The following is a 22,760-nucleotide window of genomic DNA, read 5'->3' as shown; positions in this document are numbered from 1 at the left end:
AAAAGGTATTTTCCTTTTTACCGAATCCAATAATCGCAAATTTAAAGCAGTGTATAATGTATATATAATAACTTTTACTTGTAACTTTATCATTTTTTATAAACTAGTATGCAATTTAAATAAAGTTTAATGCTGCTGCTGGTCATAAGCTATTCTCAAAGCGTCGACATAAAATGGGGGCGGTTGAAAATTGTCAATTTCATGGGATAGGAGTTCCCTCCAGCACTTTACAGGGAGTACTATGTTTTCAAAGTTTTGATCATAGGCCGGTGCAATATCCTCGACACCATGGTGCGGTTCAATGAGGTCCCTTAGGAACGGATGGAGCATTGCGTCGTCGGCGGTTATACGTCTTTCGGGAACCATTTCGAGCATTTTCTCCATCAAATCCAAGGCTTGCGGATTGGCATTTGGAAACAGTTGATAGAAGTCCTGTTTTTCGCGATAGGGATACCTTTCCAAGTATTTATGAGAATGTTCTACATGTATACCGCCGGTGAACTCCTGCGACGGCGTCCCCATTATATTCAGCAGACACTCCAGTTGATTTAAATAGCCGTTACCAGGGAATAGGGCATGACCAGTGATCATTTCCGCAAGGATACAGCCAACAGACCAAATATCGATAGCATTTGTATATGAACCCCGGAGGAAGAGCAGCTCGGGGGCCCGATACCACAAAGTTCCCACAAAATCGGACATAATCATGCTGGACAAACGAGCCAAGCCGAAGTCTAGAATCCGCACTTCGATATTTTGATTTACCGCGATATTGCTGGGCTTCAAATCGCGATGCAGGACACCGGCGCTGTGTATGTACTTCAGACCTCGCAGTATTTGGTAGAGGATAGACCTAATCTGGTAGTCGGTGATCCTGTTCGAGCGTGTAAACCTGTGCAGGTCCTCGTCCATGAGTTGAGTCACAAAGTAAACGTTCTGAAAATCGCCCCCCCTTGCGGGCGGATGGAAGACGTGCAGCAGGCTGATAACATTGCGGTGGTTCATGTGCTTCAGCAGGCGGATCTCACGGTAGGCCCCCTTGGCATCCTCCTCTCTATCGAAAGGCTGCACCAGTTTTTTCATCGCCACATCCCCAATTTGGGCGCCACGTAGCCTCACCCTGGCCACCTGGCCAAAGGAACCGAATCCGAGGGGTCTAACAATCTCGTACACGTCTGGGAACTCCCAAACGCTTTCGTTTAATTTCACTCGCGCAAATCCCGCCATTCTAAGTAAATTTGCAAGAAATGTCTTCGGAGTTCGGCAACAGAAACCATACTAAATTCGCATGTATCAACTTACCCCTTTTAATGCAGTTCTTATCAAAGAGTTCTCATAATCTTATCAGTAATAAGGTGATTCAGTTCCTTTTACAACCGGAAAATAATACATGATAAAACCGAGTGAATCAATGAACTCAATTTGGACAACTTCATGTCATTAATAAATATATATTTTTTTTAAACAAGTTTATTGTAAGCTTTACAGTACAATTTTAGTGGCAAGCCATAACAAATAGGGAAAACGTAAAAAACAAAAATATTAGTTAACTCTAGAAATAGCTACATTTGAGTACAAAAGGCACCGTTTGAACAACGTTATGTGTAAAAATAAATCGGTATAAAAAATAAACTGCCCTGTTTAATACTTTAAGTCCGTGATGGACCGCTTAGGTATCACTTGACATCCTTGAGAACCTGTGCAAACGAAGGCGGGGGCCTAAAGTTGGTGACCTCCTTGAAGATCAACTCCTTCCACTTGTCCACCGGCAGATCCATATCTTCGAAGCTGTGATCGTATGGCGGCGAGGTCTGCTCGTCGCTGGGCTCCGCATATTTCTCCAGGTATGGGTGGGCCAGTGCCTCCTCGGCCGTGATTCGCTTATCGGCATCCAGCTCCAACATTTTCTCCAGCAGATCAATGGCCAGCGGATTGGCGTTCTCGAACACCTTCTTGAAGCTGCGTCTCTTCATGGGCGGCAGTGATTGGATGTAGGAGCGTGCGCTCTCCGAGGAGATCTTCTTTAGAAAGTCGGCGGGTGGCGTGCCCAGCATTTCCATGATCAAGTTCAGCTGGTGGATATGATCGGTACCCGGAAATAAGGTGCGCCTCGTAATGAGTTCTGCCATGATGCAGCCCACAGACCAAATGTCCACCGTCTGGTTGTAGTGCATCCAATTGAGCATGATCTCAGGGGCGCGGTACCAGCGCGTGGCCACATAGCCCGTCATTTCGTTCTCTGTAGGACGCGCCAAACCAAAGTCCAGAATCCGCAGCTCGCAGTCCTCGTTGACGGCAATGTTCGAGGGCTTCAGATCGCGGTGAATCACTCCGGCGCTGTGGATGTACTTCAATCCTCGAAGTATCTGGTAGACCAGAAACTGGACGTGGTCGTCGGACAAGTGCTGCATCCGAATGATGTTATTCAAATCCGCGTCCATTAAGTGGGTGACCAGGTACACCTGCTGGAAGTTCTCCAGCGAAGCGTTGGCCGGGTGTGGGTGGAATATGTCAAGCAGGCCGATTACGTTCTCATGATCCATGTGCTTGAGCAGTCGGAGCTCCCGATACGTCCTCTTGGCGTGCACGGCGGATTGAAAGGGCCTGGCAAGCTTTTTGATGGCCACATGCATGGTGGTGCCTCGAACTAGTGCCTTGGAGACCTGTCCGTAGGCTCCCGATCCCACGGGCTGCAGGTCCTGATATATCTCGGGGATCTCCCATTCCGTCCGGTTTATGTCCAACTTGTAGAACTTCTTGGTTATGGACGCAGACATGGTTTTGCGCGTTTGGCAGGGCGTCGTCACCTATCAACGAGATATTAATCATTAAACCCAAACGATCAAAAATACCACGCTGATTACCTTTATCTCGAGGCAGCTCTGCGGCAGTTTTACGGACCTCCGTTCCACGCCCAAGAGTATCAACAACTAACTACTAGTCGCTGGCATATTTCGTATATTTGCGCTATTACTCCATTCCGATGCCGATGCGTGTTAGGAATCCGTGAATCAGATCTATAGCGTCGCGATCGGAAGCGACTCGCGAGTGCGCTACACTTCCACAATGGAACGTTTTTAGATTATTAAAGTGTGTAGCTGAAGGAACGCTTTTACGGTTGCTATTTTTAGGTTTTATATTATAAGAAAATGCTGCAATTGTGAATTAAAAATACTATCAAAACAAATACTTTCGTACAATAATTTTTCTATAAATATTCCTCTTGTATATATTTAACAATATTTATCTAATTATCTTAAAGCTTTTAAAACAAATGTACCCCATCGCCCCCAGTGTACCGCGCATAAATAAAAATAAACACACGGCGTTGCCGGATCGTCAGCTGTCAGAGTGTTGACAGTTCGATGAACACTTATCGAATGAAGATTTGAAACAGCTGTCTGTTGTTTTCTCCGCGAATTCTTCCCCCACCACCCCCTGACACAATTTCCATTGCACTTTTCTTTTGCTTAAATTGAAAAAAAAGCAGCCACAGCCCGCGCCTGCGCACTTGAACCGCCGGACTTATTAAATACTAATCTAATCGCGGCGTAAATGCAGCCTGACACATTCCGGCTCGCCAGTCGACGAACGAACGAGCGGAACGGTTAGTTTCGCACCAAAGCCGCTCCCGCTCACATCGTGATCTAGCAAACGTAAGTGCCTAATGGATCAGCCGGAGTACCTTAATTAATGAATAAATCAGCGGTGTAAAACATAAACATTACAAGGTTTAATTAGTGTTTACTAGAATTCGAATATGCAAATGCCCGGGGAAGCGGCAAGAAGTCACCTGAATGGCTGCGAACTGCGACCTTTGGAACCTGGACCTGCAAACATGAAGATTTCCCATAATCTCAGATAGCACGGAACAGTGTTAACATCGATGGCAAGTTCGGCATGGTAGGAGATCTACGGACCCAATACGATTAGATAGCCCCGGGGGTTCAAAGTGTGGCTAATAGAGTGCTAGTTTCAAGGGTTGCTTTCACTTCATCCCCCGTACTAATTTTCCTTCACATTTTTCCACGGAAAACTAACTACTCCCCAAAGGCCTACATATGTAGGAATAATTTTGGGTAGATAAAAAGCATTATCTGTAGTTATTACCCATTATAAAATGCAAAAACTTAATTAACTTCTCTTTCAGGCACAAAATGACTTCGACTCTACTGCCCGGAAACATTGTGTACGGAGGTCCTGTGACCGAACAAGAGGCCCAGGACTACAGATCCCTGGGCCAGTATGTGCTGGACAAGTACAAGAGCTTTGGCGACCAAACGGTGCTGGTTGACGCCGTCAATGGCGTGGAGTACACGGCCAGTTTCATGCACAAGTCCATTGTCCGGCTGGCCTACATCCTCCAGAAACTGGGAGTCAGGCAGAATGACGTCGTCGGATTGTCCAGCGAGAACAGCGTCAACTTTGCCATAGCCATGTTCGCCGGCTTTGCTGTTGGTGCCACTGTGGCTCCTCTCAACGTGACCTACTCGGACCGCGAGGTGGACCACGCCATCAACCTGTCCAAGCCCAAGATCATATTCGCTTCCAAGATCACCGTTGATCGGGTGGCCAAGGCGGCCAGCAAGAATAAGTTCGTCAAGGGCATCATCGCCTTCAGCGGCAGTTCCAAGAAGTTCAAGAATGTCTACGATTTTACTGAGCTGATGGACAACGACAAGTTCAAGACACAGCCGGACTTTTTGGGACCTGCAGCTAATAAGAATGAGGACGTCTCTTTGATTGTGTGCTCTTCGGGAACCACTGGACTTCCTAAGGGCGTACAGCTGACCCAGATGAACCTTCTGGCCACGCTTGACTCGCAAATGTATGTACTATAAGCCATTTACCGAAGCACAATATGAAATCATCCTCTCCAACAGCCAGCCCACCCTCATTCCCATGGAGGAAATCACCCTACTCACCGTCATTCCCTGGTTCCACGCCTTTGGCTGCCTGACGCTCATCACTACCGCGTGCCGCGGCGCCCGACTGGTGTATCTGCCCAAGTTCGAGGAGAACCTCTTCCTCTCTGCCATTGAAAAGTATCGCGTGATGATGGCCTTCATGGTGCCGCCACTGATGGTCTTCCTGGCCAAGCACCCCATCGTGGACAAGTACGATCTGTCCTCGCTGATGGTCTTGCTGTGTGGAGCAGCACCGCTGAGTCGAGAGACCGAGGATCAGATCAAGGAGCGCATTGGAGTGCCGTTCATCCGGCAGGGCTACGGTCTCAGCGAGTCCACGCTGAGTGTGTTGGTGCAGAACGACGAGTTCTGCAAGCCCGGCAGTGTGGGCGTGCTCAAGGTGGGCATCTATGCCAAGGTGGTCGATCCCGACACCGGCAAGCTGCTTGGAGCCAACCAGCGGGGCGAGCTGTGCTTCAAGGGCGACGGCATCATGAAGGGCTACATTGGCGACAGCAAGTCCACACAGACGGCCATCAAGGATGGCTGGCTGCACACCGGCGACATTGGCTACTACGATGACGATTTCGAGTTCTTCATTGTGGATCGTATTAAGGAGCTTATCAAGTACAAGGGCTACCAGGTGCCGCCCGCCGAGATTGAGGCGCTGCTACTGACCAACGACAAGATTAAGGATGCGGCGGTCATTGGCAAGCCGGACGAGGAGGCTGGAGAGCTGCCGATGGCCTTCGTTGTGAAACAGGCGAATGTGGAGCTGACCGAGAGCGAGGTGATCCAGTTTGTGAACGACAACGCCTCGCCCGCCAAACGGCTGAGGGGCGGCGTGATCTTCGTCGACGAAATCCCCAAGAACCCCAGTGGCAAGATCCTGCGTCGCATTCTGCGCGACATGCTCAAGAAGCCAAAGTCCAAGTTGTAAGAGGATCGCTCCCCTTTTGGGCGGTGTGTGTATAAAAACAATTTACTATGTGTATGTTTTATTATTGCTAAACTTTGTTTTATAAACTACCAACTGGTTGGGTTTCGATTTACTCATATTTGGCTTTTTTCTTTTGAAGTATTCGCTTAAAACTTAAATACAAATAAAAACTCTTGGAATTCGATGTCGCAGATGCTCTGTGACATCGCCGGAGCTTGGAAAATTCAACTCCGGCTTGAATTACGTAGATGTCCGAACTATCAATAACAAGTTATATATAAACAACTCTACATACACTTGTTCTCAACATGTAACAAACTTCTGTTTTTTCCCATATTGTTGTCGCTTCTATATAGACTCATTATCAATTTCGTATGGTGTATACATATATTAATATATATATTTATTTATTTGAAATATTTAACTACTCATCTGCTCTGCTTTGTAAATAGTTGTTTAACATTTTTCTTTTGTTTTTGCTTGGAAAAAGTTGTCTTCTTTTTTCGCTAAGTTGCGGCAAATTGCATATATTGGGGGTTCATTTGTGTTTCCGGTATACAAAGAGGTTTATATGTCTGTTCTCTAGCATTAGTTCACTAATTATTGTGTATGAAACCTTAAATGTAAGAGAAATGCCTTGGTTTCTATAACGGAAATATCATAGTTTGTGTAAAATCCCAAACACTGCCCATCCAGCACCTGCGTCCGCTCCGATTCTTTCGAGCGGCGTCACTCCCCGTGCCTCCTTACAGTACGTTCTTATTGTTGCAATGCTAATCGACTTGGTGCATGACTTACACTTAAATCTAGTTCGACAAATTAGATGCGTAAATTCAGTTGTTCACTTCGTTAGTTTCATTCGCTTTAACATTAGATAGTTAAACAAAACGGTGCAGTTTAAAATTAGCTCTCTCTTTCCTCTACTACTCGTTTGGTACAATTCTAGTTTCCTGCTTTTTGGCACAATCTTGACAACAAATTGGTTACTCTGATTGTCACTTGTGAACAAAACTAAATTGTGAGTGTGTGTGATGTGAGTGTATGTTAATATATTGCTAAAATTGTATTTTGATCCCTGGGACCATATAAAAGTCGAGAGACCCCAGCCACAGCAAAGGGCAATGTTAATTGCAATTGCATGGTGACTGGTGAGAATTTTTGGATACGGACCGCCGAACCCGAGATCTGCCTAAGGCGACGAAGATGATAGCAGCAGGCTCAAAGAGCCGCCACGATTAGATTCAGATTCGGTCGTGGATCACACAATTATCTCCATGCGGTTCGCCTTTCGCGTCACCTTGGGTGGGCCTTGTGCTAAGTCCGACATGCCGCCGTATTTAAATGAGAAGATGACAGTCTGTTGGCCAAAGTTTGCTTCAAACCTGCAGGGATAAAGGCGTTAGAAGTGTTTTCCCAGTTGGTACTTCATTTTTCTAAAGGCTGTAAGTGAAAGGTGTTTCTTACTCAGTGCTTATGTGTATCTCCGGCGGTTTGCCTGTGGCATTCTGTATGACCAGAAACATTTTGGTAACAATTTCAATAACATGACCCGTTTGAAACACGAAATCTCCCTTCTTTCGTCCAAATTCAGACTGAAAAATGAACAACTAATTAATATTTGATTTAATGTTTTTGATTTGACTAATATTTACCGCCTTCACGTGGAACACAGCGATGTCATCCAGGTAGGGGCTCAGAGACATTCGGTATATCTCCGATGCAGGCACTCTGTACTTAATTTGCAGCGTTCGCTGGTCCAACAGCAATAGCGATGAGGTGGACAACACCAGCAAAATGGGAACAAACTGAAATCAAGCAAACATATATTAATATATAACATTAAAATGGAATATCCCAACTCACCTTTCCGCTGGAGCGTGCTATCTTGTTGATGATGTCTGCAAAGACCACATACTGATCGTTGGTCTCGGCGCAGATCTTCTTCCACTGCTGATTGTGTCGCAGTCGCACATAGTCGCCCACAAATGGATGACCCACACTTCGTGCATAGGAGGCCTTCCGATCTTTGAATATTATGCTGGCGGTGACCTTCTCTCGCATTCGATTGCGCGCAGTTTGATCAAAGGAGTTCCTATAGATGTAGCACTTCCAACGATGATAAATGGAACGCAGTTGACGCGAGGCATCTGCGAGGAAAACCGGCGCCGCTGGCCATTCTGTGGAGAGTGGACTCAACGTATTGGGTGGCAGTCGCAGGGGAATGGTCAACAGGAACTGCCTGATCTTCCACTGACGGTAATAGCGGCCTATAACGTCGATGGCCCATTTCACCTGGCGTTTGTACTTCAAGGACCGATATTCCTCGCGGGCCTGAAGGTAAATAAATTAATTATTAATGAGGAAATAGTCAATTCTTTACAGAAATAGTAAAATAAACCATGCAATGCTTACAACACGATATAAGCTCCACAAGTGTCTACGACCAGTGAAGGGAATACCGAATCGGCACTCCTGAACATGCAGAAAATAAAAGTAAAATAAGGCTCATCATGCAAATTAATATGTTCCTTGGCTGGCTTACCCGCCACGTGCGCCACGCACTCGAAATGATCATCTGGCTGTGCCGCATGCGCTGGAAACGCTTTCTCGCATGATACATGCGGAACATTTTTTGGATGAGCACGGCCAGCTCACTGATCCGCAGGCGGCGAAACTGCTCCAGCTCATATACGGTGCGCGGACTGCGCACGAACACATTCTTGGTGCCGATCGTAAACTCCGCCGAAGGCAGTGGCAGGTTGCGAATGATCAGGGCGATGCCCTCCACCTGACTGCCGCCGTGAAAGTGAGGCCAAGTAAGGCTGTTGAGCAGCTTGTAGCGGTGAAAGAACTTGACGTGCAGCAGGTGGTAGCAGTGGCCGGTGCGACACAGGTGGACCAGCGGCATCAGCGACATGTAGCGCACCTGGTGCTGCACCAGCGCCATGTCGAACTGGTGGGGCTGCTTCCCCTCATTGGGCTTAATGCAGAAGACATAGTGGGAGCGGCGATGCTTAACGATGGCCAGCAGCGTCTGCAGTTGGGTGCGGATGTTCGAGCTTAGTGTGCTGGGCTTCTTGGTGACCTGCCGACGGGGATTTCCTTCGGGGAACAGGCTTTGCACCAGGGACAGTTTGCTCTGGTAGAAGGCAGCGCTGATATACTTTGGCAGCATGTCCGAGTTCTTCTCGAGGAACCGATGTATTGAGTAGTTCACTACGCTTGCGAAATGACGAATTCTGAAAAGACGTTAAAATTAATTAGGATAGAACTGGGACTGCGCTTAGGAACCTACTGAAATGACATGGAGTTGCTGCCGGTGGTCATGAAGTTGGGATGCCCCGCACAACATTGCTGAACTCGCGAAAGTAATGCTTCGTTACTGTTCAGATGGGACTCGTTAATTAAGCTCAGGATGCCATAGCTAGGCTTGTCTATTAGCTCGCAAATTGACTCGTTGTCGAAATAGTCAATCCGGGACCACTCCAATCCCTCGCGGATGTAGAGCTCTTGCTCTGACCGCAGTACATGATAAACAAAGTTCTGAAAAAACGATTTAATCATACATTGATTGATTTTTTTACTAATAAATTTATACTTGCCTGATGGATCTTCTCTGCGCTGTAGTTAATGGCAAACTGCTCAAAGGAGTTGTGATCCAGCACTTCGAATCCATAGAAATCCAACAAGGCCAAGTTTTTCTCGCGCTGCGTTGATTTCAGCGACTCGTTGATTTTGTTCACAAGCCACGTAAAGAGACGGCTGTAGAGAGTGCGACAAAGCGTGTTCCGGTTGATAGCTGCTTGCCTGGCATCCATTTCGCAGCCCACATCCTCTTGAGCGCTGTTCGAACTATTTGCTCGTGTTAAACAGTTGATCAAAATTTGGGCTTCTATATTGAGAAGCTGTGCTGTCTCTTGAACCTCTGAGAATTTATATTAATTAAAATGCTGTCCTTGCTAAAGCTTTTGTAACTCACCATAAACATTGGACACCTGACAACCCTCGGTTCCATCAATGTTGGTGATAGGTACGAAAATAAAGTTACCCAACTTAAGCACCACTGCAATGACCCGAAAAATTGAGCTACTTTCCTCACAGCTAAGGCCAAGGACATCCAGTGATCGCTGAATAAGTTGGGGATTTGTATTTGACAATATGTATAATATTTTAGGGAATATCCAACCTTGGTATAGTGAAAATTCATACGGTCCTCCTCCATGGCAGTTGTGTTCCGAAGCAGCTCGTACTTTTCCACGTTCCGATACAGCTTGAGCGATTCTGCCAAGATACAAATATTTTAAGTACAATTTTTAAGCGATTTAGGTATGTTTTTCATACTCAACAACTGGAGATCAGCCCCTAATAGTAACTGGTAAAATATGTGAAAATTTCGTTCTCCCATAATAGTATCCGTTATGCGGGTCTGTGGACAGAGAAAATATTATTTAAAAAACAGGAAACTTAAAAAAATTTAACTGAGGCAAACCTTTTCCAACATATCTTATGAGTAAGCACGAATTAAATAAAATTTGTTATATTTTTTACCTTATTGATTAAGGTTTTACTTACAGTGGGTTATGTGCACTCCCATTGGGTCGCCCTTAAAGTCAATTTCAATATCAAATAATTTGCCCTGAAAAGGAAGTTAAATGTTTAAAATGTAAATTAATATGCAAAGCCACAGCTTAACTCATTTAAATGTGTATTACACTCACATATCGACTGGAGTTGTTATTTTTCAAGGTGCAGGCATTGCCCATGGCCTCCAGGAACACATCCGCACAGGTGACGCACTCGCGCATCCTTTGCGTGGGCGACTTGTGGCGCCTGTGCAGCGACGAGCTGGCCGAGGGCGTGGGCGAAACGGAGCTAGGCGGCGGAGGTGGCAGATCACCCAGCACCTTACTCAGCTTGTGTGCATCGTACAGCGATATACGTTGCGTGGAACCCATGAGGGAGCTTCGATCCCGTTCCCGCTCCGGCTGGCTCTCTGACGAGTGCTGGCGCGTCAGGTTAGAGCAGCTGACGCGATGCGAATGCGTCGGCTGGGCGGTGGCTATGTTGGACAGGCGGCATGTGCTGCCTCGCAGCTCATCCCGCTCCTCCTTTTCCAGGCTCTGGGCACGGACGCACTTGCTGTGCCCGCACTGGCGACAGCCGCCATAGACAGAGGGCACAGCATATTTGGGCGAACCCTTGGCAGCCGAGGGCATGGCAGTGCAGGCGCTGACTTGGGTCTGCTGATGCTTGAAGCATGACTTGGTCGGATGCAAGTGGTGGGCATGCGATTCGAGCAGACTGCTGATATTCTCGCTGCTCTTGTGGTGCGAAAAGTCAAAGTCCACGATCTTCTCGCGCATTTGGCGCCTGCTCTGGCGTTCGATGCTTTCGTCCCGCGTCCGCGAACGCTGCGACGGTCCTGGCGAAGGACTCTGTCGTCGTGAAATAGTGGCTGACGTGTTCTCCGCCCGGTTCTTGCATATAATAAAGTTGGCAGTGCCGGAGCAGCTGCTGGAGGCGCGCCTGTGGGCGTGCGTCACCAGACCGCTGGTCGAGCTGATTGAGGACTGCTTGCGCAGGACATTCGGAGTGGCGGGGCAGTGCGAGCGGTCCTGTATATGGGTCAGAAAGTTGACGATCATTTTGAAGGTTTCCGTCTTGCCCGCTCCGCTCTCGCCGGTGAGGAGAATGCACTGGTCCTCGCTTTGATCCTTGAGCGACTGGTAGGCCAGATTGGTAAGGCCATAGCTGGGTGGACAACAGAGAGGAATATAAGAACTGGACATCATGTATACCGGTAGGAATATCTTACATGTGTGGAGGCAGCTGAAAGATGCCCTTGTCGCCATAGTTGCGGACATTGTCCAGAGAGTGCTCGGATATGTGATGATATGGATTCAGAGCCACAACAGAAGTTCCAATGTAGGTCTGCAATAGGGAATTCATGTATTGGAATGTGGACACTTTACAGGACTTGTATTACTCACATATATGTGATCGCGCTTGTAGCGCTGATGGATGTTGTTTATGAAACTATCCTCGGACAGGTTCTCCAGCAGCACCGAGTCCCAGGTGCCGATTTCCTGCTCCATGGCGATTCCCAGCTCCAATTACAACAACATGCACATGCACGGCAGTAGTGACAACAACGGCGACGGCCAGAATCGAGCTCAGCATTTGCATTTGAATACATCAACTGCGAACGGGGCCAAAACGAGAACGGGAACGGTGGCAGGGGGTGGGGGGGTTGTTAATGGCTCCAACAATTGCATAATTTATCGCGGGCCTGCTTGCATCTGGGCGAATCCGTGTTTTGATTTTCTGATTCAATTATTGATTTTCATGTGGCTGGCGAGCAACAGCCTCGAACTAGTGTTCGTGCAGCTATATCCGGCGGATAAGGTCAGGCCCTCTATACCCGTGTCTGCTGGACTCTAGACTGGCCTTTCAGGCCACCGTTTTCGCGAATTATTGCCTTTACTCGCCACGATTTGCACATTTTGTTTACCTTTTCAGAAAATACATTTTGCATCCAGTGGGAACTAGTGATGGCCCAGCCATCGATGACACATTCGATGAGGTTCCCTTGCCAGTTATCGATTACTGTACTCTTTTGAAAAGTATCGTGACTTTGCCATACAAATTTTGAACACAAATATTTAAATGTAGAATACTAGGGAGTTGTACCACAAATTTATAGAGGTAACCCACATATAAATCGGGATCAAATTATCAAAGGTATGAAAATTGGAAGGTTCCCGTTTTATCAGCCATTGGAATTACGAAAAAATCGAACATGAAAATGGGTTAAAATTTTGACCCTCTTTAATTAGAAGGATTTTAATGTAGTATAATAGAGAATTCAACCACAAAATCATAGAGATATCAACCTTTGAAATCGGGATTCAATAACCCAAGTTATGGATTTTGGAAGTGTAGTTTTGGGGTGCCCTACTTCAGTACTCTTTGGAATCACGTATAAACGAACATGAAAATGGGTTAAAATTTTGATAGTCGTTAAAAAGAAAGATTTTAATGTAGTTTAATAGAGAATTCAACCACAAATTCATAGAGATATCAACCTTTGAAATAGGGATCCAATTACCCAAGTTATGGATTTTGGAAGTGCAGTTTTGGGGTGCCGTACTTCAGTACTCTTTGGAATTTCGGAAAAATCAAACATGAAAATGAGTTAAAATTTTGACCCTTGGTAAAAAGAAAGATTTTAATGTAGTATAATAGAGAAATGAACCACAAATTCATAGAGGTATCAACCTTTGAAATCGGGATTTATTTACCCAAGTTATGGATTTTGGAAGTGCAGTTTTGGGGTGCCGTACTTCAGTACTCTTTGGAATCACGTAAAAATTGAACATGAAAATGGGTTAAAATTTTGACCCTCGGTAAAAAGAAAGATTTTAATATAATATAATAGAGAATTCAACAACAAATTCATAGGGATATCAACCTTTGAAATCGGGATTTAATTACCCAAGATATGGATTTTGGAAGTGTAGTTTTGGGGTGCCGCACTTCAGTACTCTTTGGAATCACGTAAAAATCGAACATGAAAATGGGTTAATATTTTGACCGTCGTTAAAAAGAAAGATTTTAATGTAGTATAATAGAGAATTCAACCACAAATTCATAGAGATATCAACCTTTGAAATCGGGATTTATTTACCCAAGTTATGGATTTTGGAAGTGCAGTTTTGGGGTGCCGTACTTCAGTACTCTTTGGAATTACGGAAAAATCGAACATGAAAATGGGTTAAAATTTTGATCCTCTTTAATTAGAAGGATTTTAATGTAGTATAATAGAGAATTCAACCACAAATTCATAGAGATATCAACCTTTGAAATCGGGATTCAATTACCCAAGATATGGATTTTGGAAGTGTAGTTTTGGGGTGCCGTACTTCAGTACTCTTTGGAATTACGGAAAAATCGAACATGAAAATGGGTTAAAATTTGGACCCTCGGTAAAAAGAAAGATTTTAATGTAGTATAATAGAGAAATGAACCACAAATTCATAGAGGTATCAACCTTTGAAATCGGGATCCAATTACCCAAGTTATGGATTTTGGAAGTGCAGTTTTGGGGTGCCGTACTTCAGTACTCTTTGGAATCACGTAAAAATTGAACATGAAAATGGGTTAAAATTTTGACCCTCGGTAAAAAGAAAGATTTTAATATAATATAATAGAGAATTCAACAACAAATTCATAGGGATATCAACCTTTGAAATCGGGATTTAATTACCCAAGATATGGATTTTGGAAGTGTAGTTTTGGGGTGCCGCACTTCAGTACTCTTTGGAATCACGTAAAAATCGAACATGAAAATGGGTTAATATTTTGACCGTCGTTAAAAAGAAAGATTTTAATGTAGTATAATAGAGAATTCAACCACAAATTCATAGAGATATCAACCTTTGAAATCGGGATCCATTTACCCAAGATATGGATTTTGGAAGTGTAGTTTTGGGGTGCCGTACTTCAGTACTCTTTGGAATTACGGAAAAATCGAACATGAAAATGGGTTAAAATTTGGACCCTCGGTAAAAAGAAAGATTTTAATGTAGTATAATAGAGAATTTAACCACAAATTCATAGAGATATCAACACTTTGAATCGGGATTCAATTACCCAAGTTATAGATTTTGGAAATGTAGTTTTGGGGTGCCGGACTTCAGTACCTGTTGGAATTACGGAAAAATCGAATATAAAAGTGGGCTAAAATTTTGACCGTCGGTAAAAGGAAAGATTTTAATGAAGTATAATAGAGAATTCAACCACATGTTCATAGAGGTATCCCACATAGAAATCGGGATACAATAACTCAAGTTATGGAGTCTATAGGTGCAGTTTTTGGTTTCCGTTCTGAAAGCCAAAAAATCGAACATCAAATGTTTTAAAATACAAATTTTAAGGATTATAAGTGAATTCGATTACTTTTGCCAGGGTATTGCAGGGTCGGTGTTTAACAAAGCGATTATTTTTGTAGTCGACGGATCTCCCATCCCTATTATTCGCTAAAGAATGTAAAAATGACCATGAATACCGACGAACGAAACTTTAGATCCAGCTACTACGAGAAATGCCTGATTAACAGCGTCGAGGAGAAGAAGTCGCTGAACAAGCTGCTCCAGGATGACATCCGCAACCTGAACAAGTTGAAACAGTTCTGCATGAACTACACGGTGCCCAACATACACAGGAGCTATCTGTGGGCTTTGGTCATGGGCATCCTGCCGCTCCACAAGGCGTCCACGGCCTACATTCGCGACCAGAGGCGCGAAATGTACGAGGACCTGCTGCGGGCCGTGATTGTACTCCGGTGTGCCGAACAAAAGGAAAAGGAGTTGGTCATGCACACCATGTGGCTCCTGGAGTCCAATCGGCTGTGGCACGGCAGCTCCAGTGCCAGTCTTCAGGCGGACGACATACACTTCATCGAGATTGTGCGAACCCTGCTTCAGATATTCAACGACGACGTGGAGACCTACTGGATTGCCAAGGGATTTTACAAGTACACCCGCGAGCTGAAGAAGGAGTGCGTCAAGCTGAAGGAGCAGACGCAGATTATGCTCAAACGGGAGGATCAGTCGTTGTTCAAGTGTGTTTCTAAATGGCTAGAATAATGCCTCCCAACTGATTTTTGTGCTTTTATTTTAGCCACCTGGAGGAGCTGGGCCTGTTTGATGGCAACTCAACGCTGCTGGACAACTGGTACATCACCTGCTTAGCTGGAGTCATCTGCGAGACTGTTTTAGTCAAGATCTGGGACAAAGTTTGTGGCGGCTCCCGTAAAATTGTCGTTTTCCTGTTTGTCGAACTGGCGAAGGACATTAAGTCCCTGATACTCAAGCAGAAAACCCTGCCAGACTTGAAAAGACTGATAGAAACGGTAGGCAAATAAACCAATAATTGATTAAAGCCCTGACTAATCAAAAATCCTCCTCAGGTTAAGGATCTCGATGGCGTCATTGTAAACAAGGCCATCAAATCGCTGCAAAACAACAGCAGCGAAGTCGAGTACACGCACTAAGTAAATCTACAACATTTTTATATTGGACATGTAAATAGCGAAATCAACTAAATGTATTTGAAGACCACGTCCTTCTTGTCACCCACCGTCTGCAGTTCCAGCGTCACGGGGCACTGCATCCAGTAGGAGAGCAGCTCCTCCGTGTACCCAATAAGGAAGTACATTTTGCGGGGGGTGATCGCCTGTCGGATGAGGGCCGCAATCCTAATGGTGTTGTGCTGCCGCTTGATGATGATCTCGGAGCAGACGAGGGCGTGCCAGGTGCCGGTGACGAACTTTCGAATAAACACATCCTCGATGGCAGTCTGCGACGGACGCAGGGCATCCTTCAGCGTGGCTAAAGAGAGAGCGACATGAAGAAGAATCCTTAATAAACTGTCTCCTATAACTCACATGTGTTCCACGAGTTCCAGGACTTGCGGTGGCCAATGAAATGCGGAGGATTGGCCATCTCGTAGGTGAGCGGCCTGTTCCGCTTTGTGGTTATGCGGTATCGTCCGGACTGCACGCGACAGCATACGGAGCTGGTGTGGATGCTCGACCGGCTGAGTTGCTGCACCTCGGCCGCCACCTGGGGCACCAGCTGCAGGGAGAGAGGGGCGTTTACAATTTAAATTGCCTGGATTTGTCTATTATTTAACTCACCTTTTTCAAAAAGTTCATTATTCCGGCAGAAACAATTTGCGTCCAGGAACAGCTGATGGCGTGACGTAACGGTTTGCTAGAGGTGGACAGGGGCTTACGAGTATATTCGATTATTTTTGGTTTCAAATTTACGAAAGTTGTCAATGTTGAAAACATTGCAATATAGTATATGTTATGTTAAAAAACATATATTTAATACACAAAACAATCTTTTTAAGATCATTTTCTTTTAATTCCGAATTAAAACCTGAAGGATCTCGATAACTTTGAATAAGTATCGATTTCTTATTAGTCCTAAGCTGGTAGGTGTTGGTAAATATAGCTTCCATAATATCTAATGAGCTTACAGCTAAATATTTTTGTTTATTGAAAACATGTTTCTTGTTCACATTAATGTTTGACAGCTTGAAAATTAAAATGTTAATTACTTGATTGTTGAGGATTAAAAAGTTAATTAAAAGGGATCAGCCCATCTATTAGTACCTGAAAATAGCAGAGTTTGGCTATAAAATAGCTTAATCGACATCTCTGGAGCGCTGAGCCTGCGCGCTTGGAAAATGGCTTAAACGCATCTCGAACAAAGATCGAGGATCTCCGATCGAAAGGAACTACCTGTTGGAGTGACCTCTTCCAGAAGCAACCCTGACGAAGGTCCCTTCCTGGAACTCCTGATTTTAATTCCCTTGCTGTCGAGGATTTAGAGCGCATACATTTGAAGCCATGACGCTGAACGAGAGCGACGCCACTCGCCTGGAGTTGACGCGCAACTTCCTGGAGCTGTCGCGCAATCCGGAAACCTGCACCGCCCTGCGCAGTTCCGACTGCATCCAGCTGCTGGTGCAGATCCTGCACGCCAACGACGAGGGCCTCTCCACGGCGCGGAAGTACGCCAGCCAGGCGCTGCACAACATTGTGCACAATCATCCGGAGGAGAAGGAGCGCCAGCGGGAGGTGAAGATGCTGCGCCTGCTGGACCAGATCCTCGACTATTGTAACTTCCTGCGCACCCAGCTGCAGAGCGGGGGCGAAGCCATAGCGGATGATGAGGATCGCCATCCACTGGCGGCCATGAAGCTCCTGATGAAGGCCAGCTTTGACGAGGAGCACCGCCAGACCATGTGCGAACTGGGAGCTCTCAAGGCAATACCCAATCTAGTGCACCTCGATCATGCCGTCCACGGACCTGCTGCCGGCAGGGAACAGTGCAACGCCCTCCGGAGCTACGGCCTTATGGCCCTCACGAATCTCACCTTTGGAGACGAGAACGTCCACAACAAATCCTATCTGTGCGGTCAGCGGCAGTTCATGGAGGTGGTAATTGCCCAACTGAACACGGCTCCAGATGAACTGCTTCAGGTGGGTTATCTCTTCAAACTTAATATTCGAACCTTAAAAACACAACCTAAATTCTGTAGGTCCTGGCTGGAGTGCTTCGTAATCTCTCCTGGCGCGCGGACAAGCATATGAAGACCATATTCAACGAACTGGGCACGGTGACATCCTTGGCTCGAGCAGCAATGCAAAACAAGAACGAGAACACCCTAAAGGCCATACTCTCTGCTCTCTGGAATCTTTCCGCGCACTGCAGCACCAACAAAGCGGAGTTCTGCGCAGTGGACGGAGCACTGGCCTTCTTGGTGGGAATGCTCAGCTACGAGGGTCCGAGTAAAACCCTCAAGATCATCGAAAATGCCGGTGGCATCTTGCGAAATGTATCAAGTCACATTGCAGTGTGTGAGCCATACCGCCAAATCCTGCGGCGGCACAATTGCCTGGCCATTCTGCTGCAGCAGTTGAAGTCGGAGAGCCTCACCGTGGTGAGCAACTCCTGCGGCACTTTGTGGAACCTATCGGCGCGCTGCCCCGAGGATCAGCAGTACCTTATCGATCACAATGCCATTCCCCTGCTGCGCGCTTTGATTAGCTCAAAGAACTCCATGATTGCCGAGGGCAGTGCTTCCGCTTTAAAGAATCTGGTGAATTTTAGAGCCACCCTGGAGCTGATGCCCAATGGGGATGGTGGATCCCTTCCCCTGGACAAAGAGTCTGGCCTTGGTGGCACCCTGCCTCGGAGGTTCAGCTCTCTGCGTCTCAGCTCGAATCCCACAGGATCGCTGAAAAAGGTACGACCTTCTACTGTGAGCACAACTGGTTTCCTGAACAGAAAGTGCGAGAGTCGCGAGTCCATTTACTCGGGAAAGTCTGACTCCAAATACTCAACCAAGTCGGAGGGGGCGAAGAATCCCTTTGAGATAGTTACACCGACGGAGGAGCAGCCCATCGACTATTCCATGAAATACATGGAGCATAAACCCAGTAGCAGTAAGAACTTTGAAATTGACTTGGACCAGCCCACGGATTTTAGTGCTAGATATAAGGAGAGACGATCCGTTCAGTCGGCACAGCCGGAGATAAAGACGGAGACCAATGAAATTAGGAGCAATGAGCTGCAGCTGGCCAAGTCCTCCTCGGCCACGGAGCTGCGAAATGGTCCGGGTCTAGTGGCGGTTTCAACAGCCAAGCAGAAACTGGCCACCGAAGCGGAGACGGAAACTGCAGAGCGACCGATCAACTATTGCGAGGAGGGAACCCCCGGAAGCTTTAGTCGCTTCGACTCCCTTAACAGCTTGACGGAGAAAGCGGAAAAATGTATGGCGCCGAAGACACCAACAAAACATGTAGCGCAGCTGGGACCACTGGACAGGAATACGCCACAAAACATAGACTCCGCGCTGGAAACTCCTCTTATGTTTTCCCGCCGCAGCTCAATGGACTCACTGGTAGGCGACGACGAGACCATTGCCTGCGAGGATAATGGATCCGTGATCAGCGAGTACAGCCGAATGCAGAGCGGCGTCATCTCTCCCTCGGAGCTGCCGGATTCACCAACGCAGAGCATGCCACAGTCGCCGAGGAGGGATAGAAAGATGCCCACTCAAAGTAACGCGGAGACACCTGATCGGAAGCCTGCCAATGTGTTCGAGGACAAGCTCAACAGATTCCATGTGGAGCACACGCCTGCTGCCTTCTCTTGCGCCACTAGCCTAAGTAATTTGAGCATGTTGGATGACTCCAATGCCAACGCCGTTCGAGAACAGCGTACGAATGATATTAATGGAAATGGAGATGCTCCACGTAGTTATTGTACTGAAGACACTCCGGCTCTGCTTTCCAAGGCGCCGAGCAACAGTGATCTTTCTATTCTATCCATACCTAACGATTTGAATGCCAACGAAGAGGTGCAGCCAGTGCCTGCGCCACGAGCTGATGTGCCCGGCATGGACACTCGGATGCCGGCTGAGGACGCCATCTCGAAAATGCGCTGCGGCGGCAGTGCGTTGCCCAGTTATCTGCCAGTGTCGGATGAGATGAGCAAGTACTATGTGGAGGACAGTCCCTGCACGTTTTCGGTCATCTCTGGACTTTCCCATCTAACAGTGGGATCCTGCACAGCAGGGCCGGTTTCGAAGCTTCCGCTGAGGAATCCTGAGGAGACGCAGGCCCCCAAGCTTCCTCCCAGACGCAGCGCTGTCCAGGGGGAAGCAGAGCCGCGTCTGCCGCCGAAGAAAAGTGACTCGCTGAGCTCACTCTCCATGGACTCGGACGATGACTGCAATTTACTCAGTCAGGTAAGACCAGTGATAATGGTTCACAAGAGAATGTGTATATTTCATTCACAAATTGTTTGGTTATAGTTTTACAAAGTATTGTAAGACACTTAAGAACAAGTGACTCACCGAAATACAGTTACTTCTTAGAGAATTACATCCTCCAAAATTATAAATATATTTTTCTTGATAGGCCATTGCGGCAGGAAGCTGTCGACCCCAACCGAGTGGAGCCAGTACCACGTCCAGTCTGGCCAACACCAGCACCAGCACTCTTTCCAGGACAAATGGAGATAAGAAGCAGCCGGAGGATGGTGATAAACCAAACTACAGTTCGGATGACTCGCTGGACGACGAGGACGATGATGCCAGGTCCAAGTCGCTCTTCGAGCAGTGCATTCTGAGCGGCATGCACAAGTCCAACGACGCCCTGGAGTCGGAGGGTGAGCCGCCGGGGCAGCGACAGGAGACCAGTGCCCGGGATCGGTTTGTCAGCAACCAGGTGCGCCAGATTGAGTCCATGCTAGCCGGGCGTCAGCACTAGCAGCGGATGGGAAGGTTAATTGAGAAGCGCATGCATTTGTTGTTTGGTGGCTTTTAATCTTGTCTATGCAATAATATTCTCACGGTCTCAATTTTCCTATAGTTCAGATTAAAAATTTGCACTTAAATTTAACTCTCCAACACGTGTAATATTATGTCTACCCTCTCACGGAAAAATTAAGGAAACTAATAAGGGGTGATACGAAATGGGATACAGTCGGAAATATAAATAAAAGTTGGGATCAACTGAGGTCCGTCCGGGATGCTCCTAACATGATGCTTTGATGGACTAGCGCGAGAGGCTGAAGAGCTCAGTAGAAACGTTTTCGCGCATTGCGATCCTTGAAGTAGGAGATGGCGAAGATGGCCACTGCGGCAGCCACGACCACCACAAACAGCAGGATGAAGAAGATCTTGGCATTCGACATGCCCGGCTTGGGATCCTCCTTGTGCTCACGCGGGGGCTCAAAAGTCTTGGCATTCGGTACGATATTGGTGCGCCGGATAATCTCGTCGTGCTGTGAATGAAAGAAAATGATGGTTTAATGAACAAGTAAAGTAAAGCTGGTTTTGAGTAATATAATACTCATAAAGCACTCATCTTTATCGTGTGTGCTCGAAAACATTTTTATAGCTTTTGAAAGATTAATACGATTTAAATGCATTATGAAATTGAACAATGTGTTTGACGCCTCCTGCTAAATTATAGCAAGTTTGTGCAATTAAAAACAAGTTGACTCTCATTTTAGAAGCTTGTTCCCAAGCAATAATATATACATATATAGAAACTCGACCCGGCTTTTGGGTTCCTTGCACTCTTAAGCCGATAAGCAGGCATATGAGTAATGCGTATTCCCCTTCCGAGGTTTGGCAAACACATGTGAACTTACGTTGACGTTGGAATCCAGGTCGTAGAACTTGAAGCTGTGGATGTCGTGATTATCGGACAGATCACCCGTCGTCGCAGACATGCCGAAGTGATAGCCCGTGGGAAGCTCAACGTTAGCAACCACAAAGCAGCTCTTCCACTCGTTGCGATTCTCCAGATCCGTAGATACCGAAAGAATGTCGTTCTCGTATCGGATGCTGACCAGCGTCTCGTACTCCACATTGCGGAAGCGAACTTCACAGCCGGCCAGCTGAGTGTGCGTGCCATCGCGATCGTGGTCGTAGCTCCAGCTGCCATTGTTCACCATGGCACTGAGATAAGGATGTTGGTGCTACAAAACGCAAGATTAGTAAAGGATTTTCCATAGCCCTTGGCGTTCCTACATTGTGTGGACCGTTGTGATTGCTGTAGGTGTCCAGGATGATGGCCAGCCCGGAGAAGTGGTCTTTGCTGCCAAAGACCGGTCCTGTTTGCATGCGCTCCTTGGTGTACCAAATGGCAAAGCCGTCGCCAAAGAGTTCAGAGCCCTTGCCGTGCACCTTGAAGCCCACATGAATCTCCCAGTTGCGCGTCATCACGGGCTGCGGATTAGGCACAACAGACATTAGACTCAAAAGGTCAGCGGTAGGGAACCCCGGCTTACCGAGTAATTCCAAAGGGCGCCGCTCTTGGACTGCAAATCCGTCGTCAGTCTTATGTAGTTGCTGGTCACCATTGTGTTGCCCAGGAAGTCCCAGTGTGGCAGGATCACGCCCACGCCTGCAACGGAGAGGGCCAAGCCACGTTAGAGGTACACGTACTCCGCCTTATCAGAACGCTTAATTACCCACCTTGGAATGGACGCACCAAGCTGTGCTCCCGCTTCATGTAGTCCGGCTCCCTGGGGCTATCCTCGCCGAGCACCGCTAAGGCGGCAACGAGGAGCGCCAGTAGAGCCAGGGAACAGTGTGCGAGCGACGGATTGGTCATGGCTCCCACTTGGATGAAACGGAAAACATACACGGAAAATAATATTTGCAGACTATTTTTTTTCGCCGGCCTATTAGTGGTGGGCAACTGTGAGTCACTGACTGTGATTGGCAACTATCGACTGTCTATCGATGGTTAGTCATGATTGCATTAACAGAGCGCAACTTTTGGAATGACCAATAACATAGCTCTGTTGCCAGCGTTT

The 22,760-nt window shown here is 46.7% G+C and overlaps 8 protein-coding genes across 12 annotated transcripts; 3 read left to right on the top strand and 5 right to left on the bottom strand.

Moving 5' to 3' along the window:
• Window positions 1-54: 54 nt before the first annotated feature.
• LOC108025966 (putative mitogen-activated protein kinase 14C) lies at window positions 55-1,262 on the bottom strand. Its single transcript, XM_017096660.2, has one exon. The coding sequence runs from the start codon at window positions 1,225-1,227 to the stop codon at window positions 127-129; it is 1,101 nt and encodes a 366-aa protein (XP_016952149.1). The 5' UTR covers window positions 1,228-1,262; the 3' UTR covers window positions 55-126.
• A 169-nt stretch (window positions 1,263-1,431) lies between these two features.
• LOC108026244 (mitogen-activated protein kinase p38a) lies at window positions 1,432-3,175 on the bottom strand. The gene is made up of 2 exons (XM_017097085.3): window positions 2,865-3,175; window positions 1,432-2,807 (listed from the first exon to the last, which is right to left on the bottom strand). Exon 2 carries the CDS (start codon window positions 2,775-2,777, stop codon window positions 1,677-1,679), a length of 1,101 nt encoding a protein of 366 aa, XP_016952574.1. The 5' UTR covers window positions 2,778-2,807; window positions 2,865-3,175; the 3' UTR covers window positions 1,432-1,676.
• Window positions 3,176-3,406: 231 nt separating this feature from the next.
• LOC108026243 (uncharacterized) lies at window positions 3,407-5,965 on the top strand. The gene is made up of 3 exons (XM_017097084.3): window positions 3,407-3,656; window positions 4,151-4,828; window positions 4,884-5,965. The coding sequence occupies exons 2-3, from the start codon at window positions 4,158-4,160 to the stop codon at window positions 5,845-5,847; spliced, it is 1,635 nt and encodes a 544-aa protein (XP_016952573.1). The 5' UTR covers window positions 3,407-3,656; window positions 4,151-4,157; the 3' UTR covers window positions 5,848-5,965.
• LOC108026242 (unconventional myosin-Ia) lies at window positions 5,889-12,399 on the bottom strand. Of its 5 annotated transcripts, XM_017097081.3 has the most exons (17): window positions 12,359-12,399; window positions 11,838-12,046; window positions 11,663-11,778; window positions 10,566-11,598; window positions 10,420-10,483; window positions 10,337-10,350; window positions 10,189-10,273; window positions 10,034-10,128; window positions 9,827-9,974; window positions 9,450-9,772; window positions 9,143-9,390; window positions 8,390-9,086; window positions 8,260-8,319; window positions 7,711-8,178; window positions 7,500-7,652; window positions 7,312-7,439; window positions 5,889-7,229 (listed from the first exon to the last, which is right to left on the bottom strand). In XM_017097081.3, exons 2-17 carry the CDS (start codon window positions 11,940-11,942, stop codon window positions 7,106-7,108), a joined length of 3,861 nt encoding a protein of 1,286 aa, XP_016952570.1. In that variant the 5' UTR covers window positions 11,943-12,046; window positions 12,359-12,399; the 3' UTR covers window positions 5,889-7,105. The 5 variants fall into 5 exon arrangements, 4 of the variants coding, with proteins under 4 accessions (XP_016952570.1, XP_050744354.1, XP_043946951.1 ...); XM_050888397.1 differs by having other exon boundaries at window positions 11,838-12,399; XM_044091016.2 differs by lacking the exon at window positions 8,260-8,319 and having other exon boundaries at window positions 11,838-12,399.
• A 2,469-nt stretch (window positions 12,400-14,868) lies between these two features.
• On the top strand, window positions 14,869-16,293 carry LOC108026463 (TBC1 domain family member 7). The gene is made up of 4 exons (XM_050888996.1): window positions 14,869-15,469; window positions 15,529-15,760; window positions 15,818-15,901; window positions 15,965-16,293. The coding sequence occupies exons 1-3, from the start codon at window positions 14,901-14,903 to the stop codon at window positions 15,899-15,901; spliced, it is 885 nt and encodes a 294-aa protein (XP_050744953.1). The 5' UTR covers window positions 14,869-14,900; the 3' UTR covers window positions 15,965-16,293.
• LOC108026464 (28S ribosomal protein S24, mitochondrial) lies at window positions 15,903-16,676 on the bottom strand. The gene is made up of 3 exons (XM_017097405.2): window positions 16,547-16,676; window positions 16,295-16,484; window positions 15,903-16,238 (listed from the first exon to the last, which is right to left on the bottom strand). Exons 1-3 carry the CDS (start codon window positions 16,562-16,564, stop codon window positions 15,949-15,951), a joined length of 498 nt encoding a protein of 165 aa, XP_016952894.1. The 5' UTR covers window positions 16,565-16,676; the 3' UTR covers window positions 15,903-15,948.
• Window positions 16,677-17,036: 360 nt separating this feature from the next.
• LOC108026341 (adenomatous polyposis coli homolog) lies at window positions 17,037-20,830 on the top strand. The gene is made up of 3 exons (XM_017097245.3): window positions 17,037-17,902; window positions 17,962-20,175; window positions 20,348-20,830. The coding sequence occupies exons 1-3, from the start codon at window positions 17,267-17,269 to the stop codon at window positions 20,696-20,698; spliced, it is 3,201 nt and encodes a 1,066-aa protein (XP_016952734.1). The 5' UTR covers window positions 17,037-17,266; the 3' UTR covers window positions 20,699-20,830.
• On the bottom strand, window positions 20,734-22,646 carry LOC108026342 (vesicular integral-membrane protein VIP36). The gene is made up of 5 exons (XM_017097246.3): window positions 22,417-22,646; window positions 22,230-22,345; window positions 21,970-22,167; window positions 21,588-21,917; window positions 20,734-21,215 (listed from the first exon to the last, which is right to left on the bottom strand). Exons 1-5 carry the CDS (start codon window positions 22,553-22,555, stop codon window positions 21,009-21,011), a joined length of 990 nt encoding a protein of 329 aa, XP_016952735.1. The 5' UTR covers window positions 22,556-22,646; the 3' UTR covers window positions 20,734-21,008.
• Window positions 22,647-22,760: the final 114 nt, after the last annotated feature.

Source organism: Drosophila biarmipes, chromosome 3R (genome assembly GCF_025231255.1).
Source record: "Drosophila biarmipes strain raj3 chromosome 3R, RU_DBia_V1.1, whole genome shotgun sequence".
NCBI lineage: Eukaryota > Metazoa > Arthropoda > Insecta > Diptera > Drosophilidae > Drosophila > Drosophila biarmipes.
This window is presented reverse-complemented; position numbering and strand designations above follow the sequence as displayed.

Excerpts from the sequence above, each read along its gene's own strand:
- LOC108025966 (XM_017096660.2), bottom strand. The coding sequence starts at position 1,227 with ATGGCGGGATTTGCGCGAGTGAAATTAAACGAAAGCGTTTGGGAGTTC.
- LOC108026244 (XM_017097085.3), bottom strand. The coding sequence starts at position 2,777 with ATGTCTGCGTCCATAACCAAGAAGTTCTACAAGTTGGACATAAACCGG.
- LOC108026243 (XM_017097084.3), top strand. The coding sequence starts at position 4,158 with ATGACTTCGACTCTACTGCCCGGAAACATTGTGTACGGAGGTCCTGTG. Across the intron at positions 4,829-4,883 it reads GCCACGCTTGACTCGCAAAT|CCAGCCCACCCTCATTCCCA; the intron begins GTATGTACTATA and ends CCTCTCCAACAG.
- LOC108026242 (XM_050888397.1), bottom strand. The coding sequence starts at position 11,942 with ATGGAGCAGGAAATCGGCACCTGGGACTCGGTGCTGCTGGAGAACCTG. Across the intron at positions 9,975-10,033 it reads TGAATTTTCACTATACCAAG|CGATCACTGGATGTCCTTGG; the intron begins GTTGGATATTCC and ends CAACTTATTCAG. Across the intron at positions 8,179-8,259 it reads TGTGGAGCTTATATCGTGTT|GCCCGCGAGGAATATCGGTC; the intron begins GTAAGCATTGCA and ends ATTTACCTTCAG.
- LOC108026463 (XM_050888996.1), top strand. The coding sequence starts at position 14,901 with ATGACCATGAATACCGACGAACGAAACTTTAGATCCAGCTACTACGAG. Across the intron at positions 15,470-15,528 it reads GAGGATCAGTCGTTGTTCAA|CCACCTGGAGGAGCTGGGCC; the intron begins GTGTGTTTCTAA and ends CTTTTATTTTAG. Across the intron at positions 15,761-15,817 it reads TGAAAAGACTGATAGAAACG|GTTAAGGATCTCGATGGCGT; the intron begins GTAGGCAAATAA and ends AATCCTCCTCAG.
- LOC108026464 (XM_017097405.2), bottom strand. Across the intron at positions 16,239-16,294 it reads CTGGAACTCGTGGAACACAT|CCACGCTGAAGGATGCCCTG; the intron begins GTGAGTTATAGG and ends CTCTCTCTTTAG.
- LOC108026341 (XM_017097245.3), top strand. The coding sequence starts at position 17,267 with ATGACGCTGAACGAGAGCGACGCCACTCGCCTGGAGTTGACGCGCAAC. Across the intron at positions 17,903-17,961 it reads CTCCAGATGAACTGCTTCAG|GTCCTGGCTGGAGTGCTTCG; the intron begins GTGGGTTATCTC and ends TAAATTCTGTAG. Across the intron at positions 20,176-20,347 it reads ACTGCAATTTACTCAGTCAG|GCCATTGCGGCAGGAAGCTG; the intron begins GTAAGACCAGTG and ends TTTTCTTGATAG.
- LOC108026342 (XM_017097246.3), bottom strand. The coding sequence starts at position 22,555 with ATGACCAATCCGTCGCTCGCACACTGTTCCCTGGCTCTACTGGCGCTC. Across the intron at positions 21,918-21,969 it reads ATCACAACGGTCCACACAAT|CACCAACATCCTTATCTCAG; the intron begins GTAGGAACGCCA and ends TGCGTTTTGTAG. Across the intron at positions 21,216-21,587 it reads ACCTGGATTCCAACGTCAAC|CACGACGAGATTATCCGGCG; the intron begins GTAAGTTCACAT and ends TTTCATTCACAG.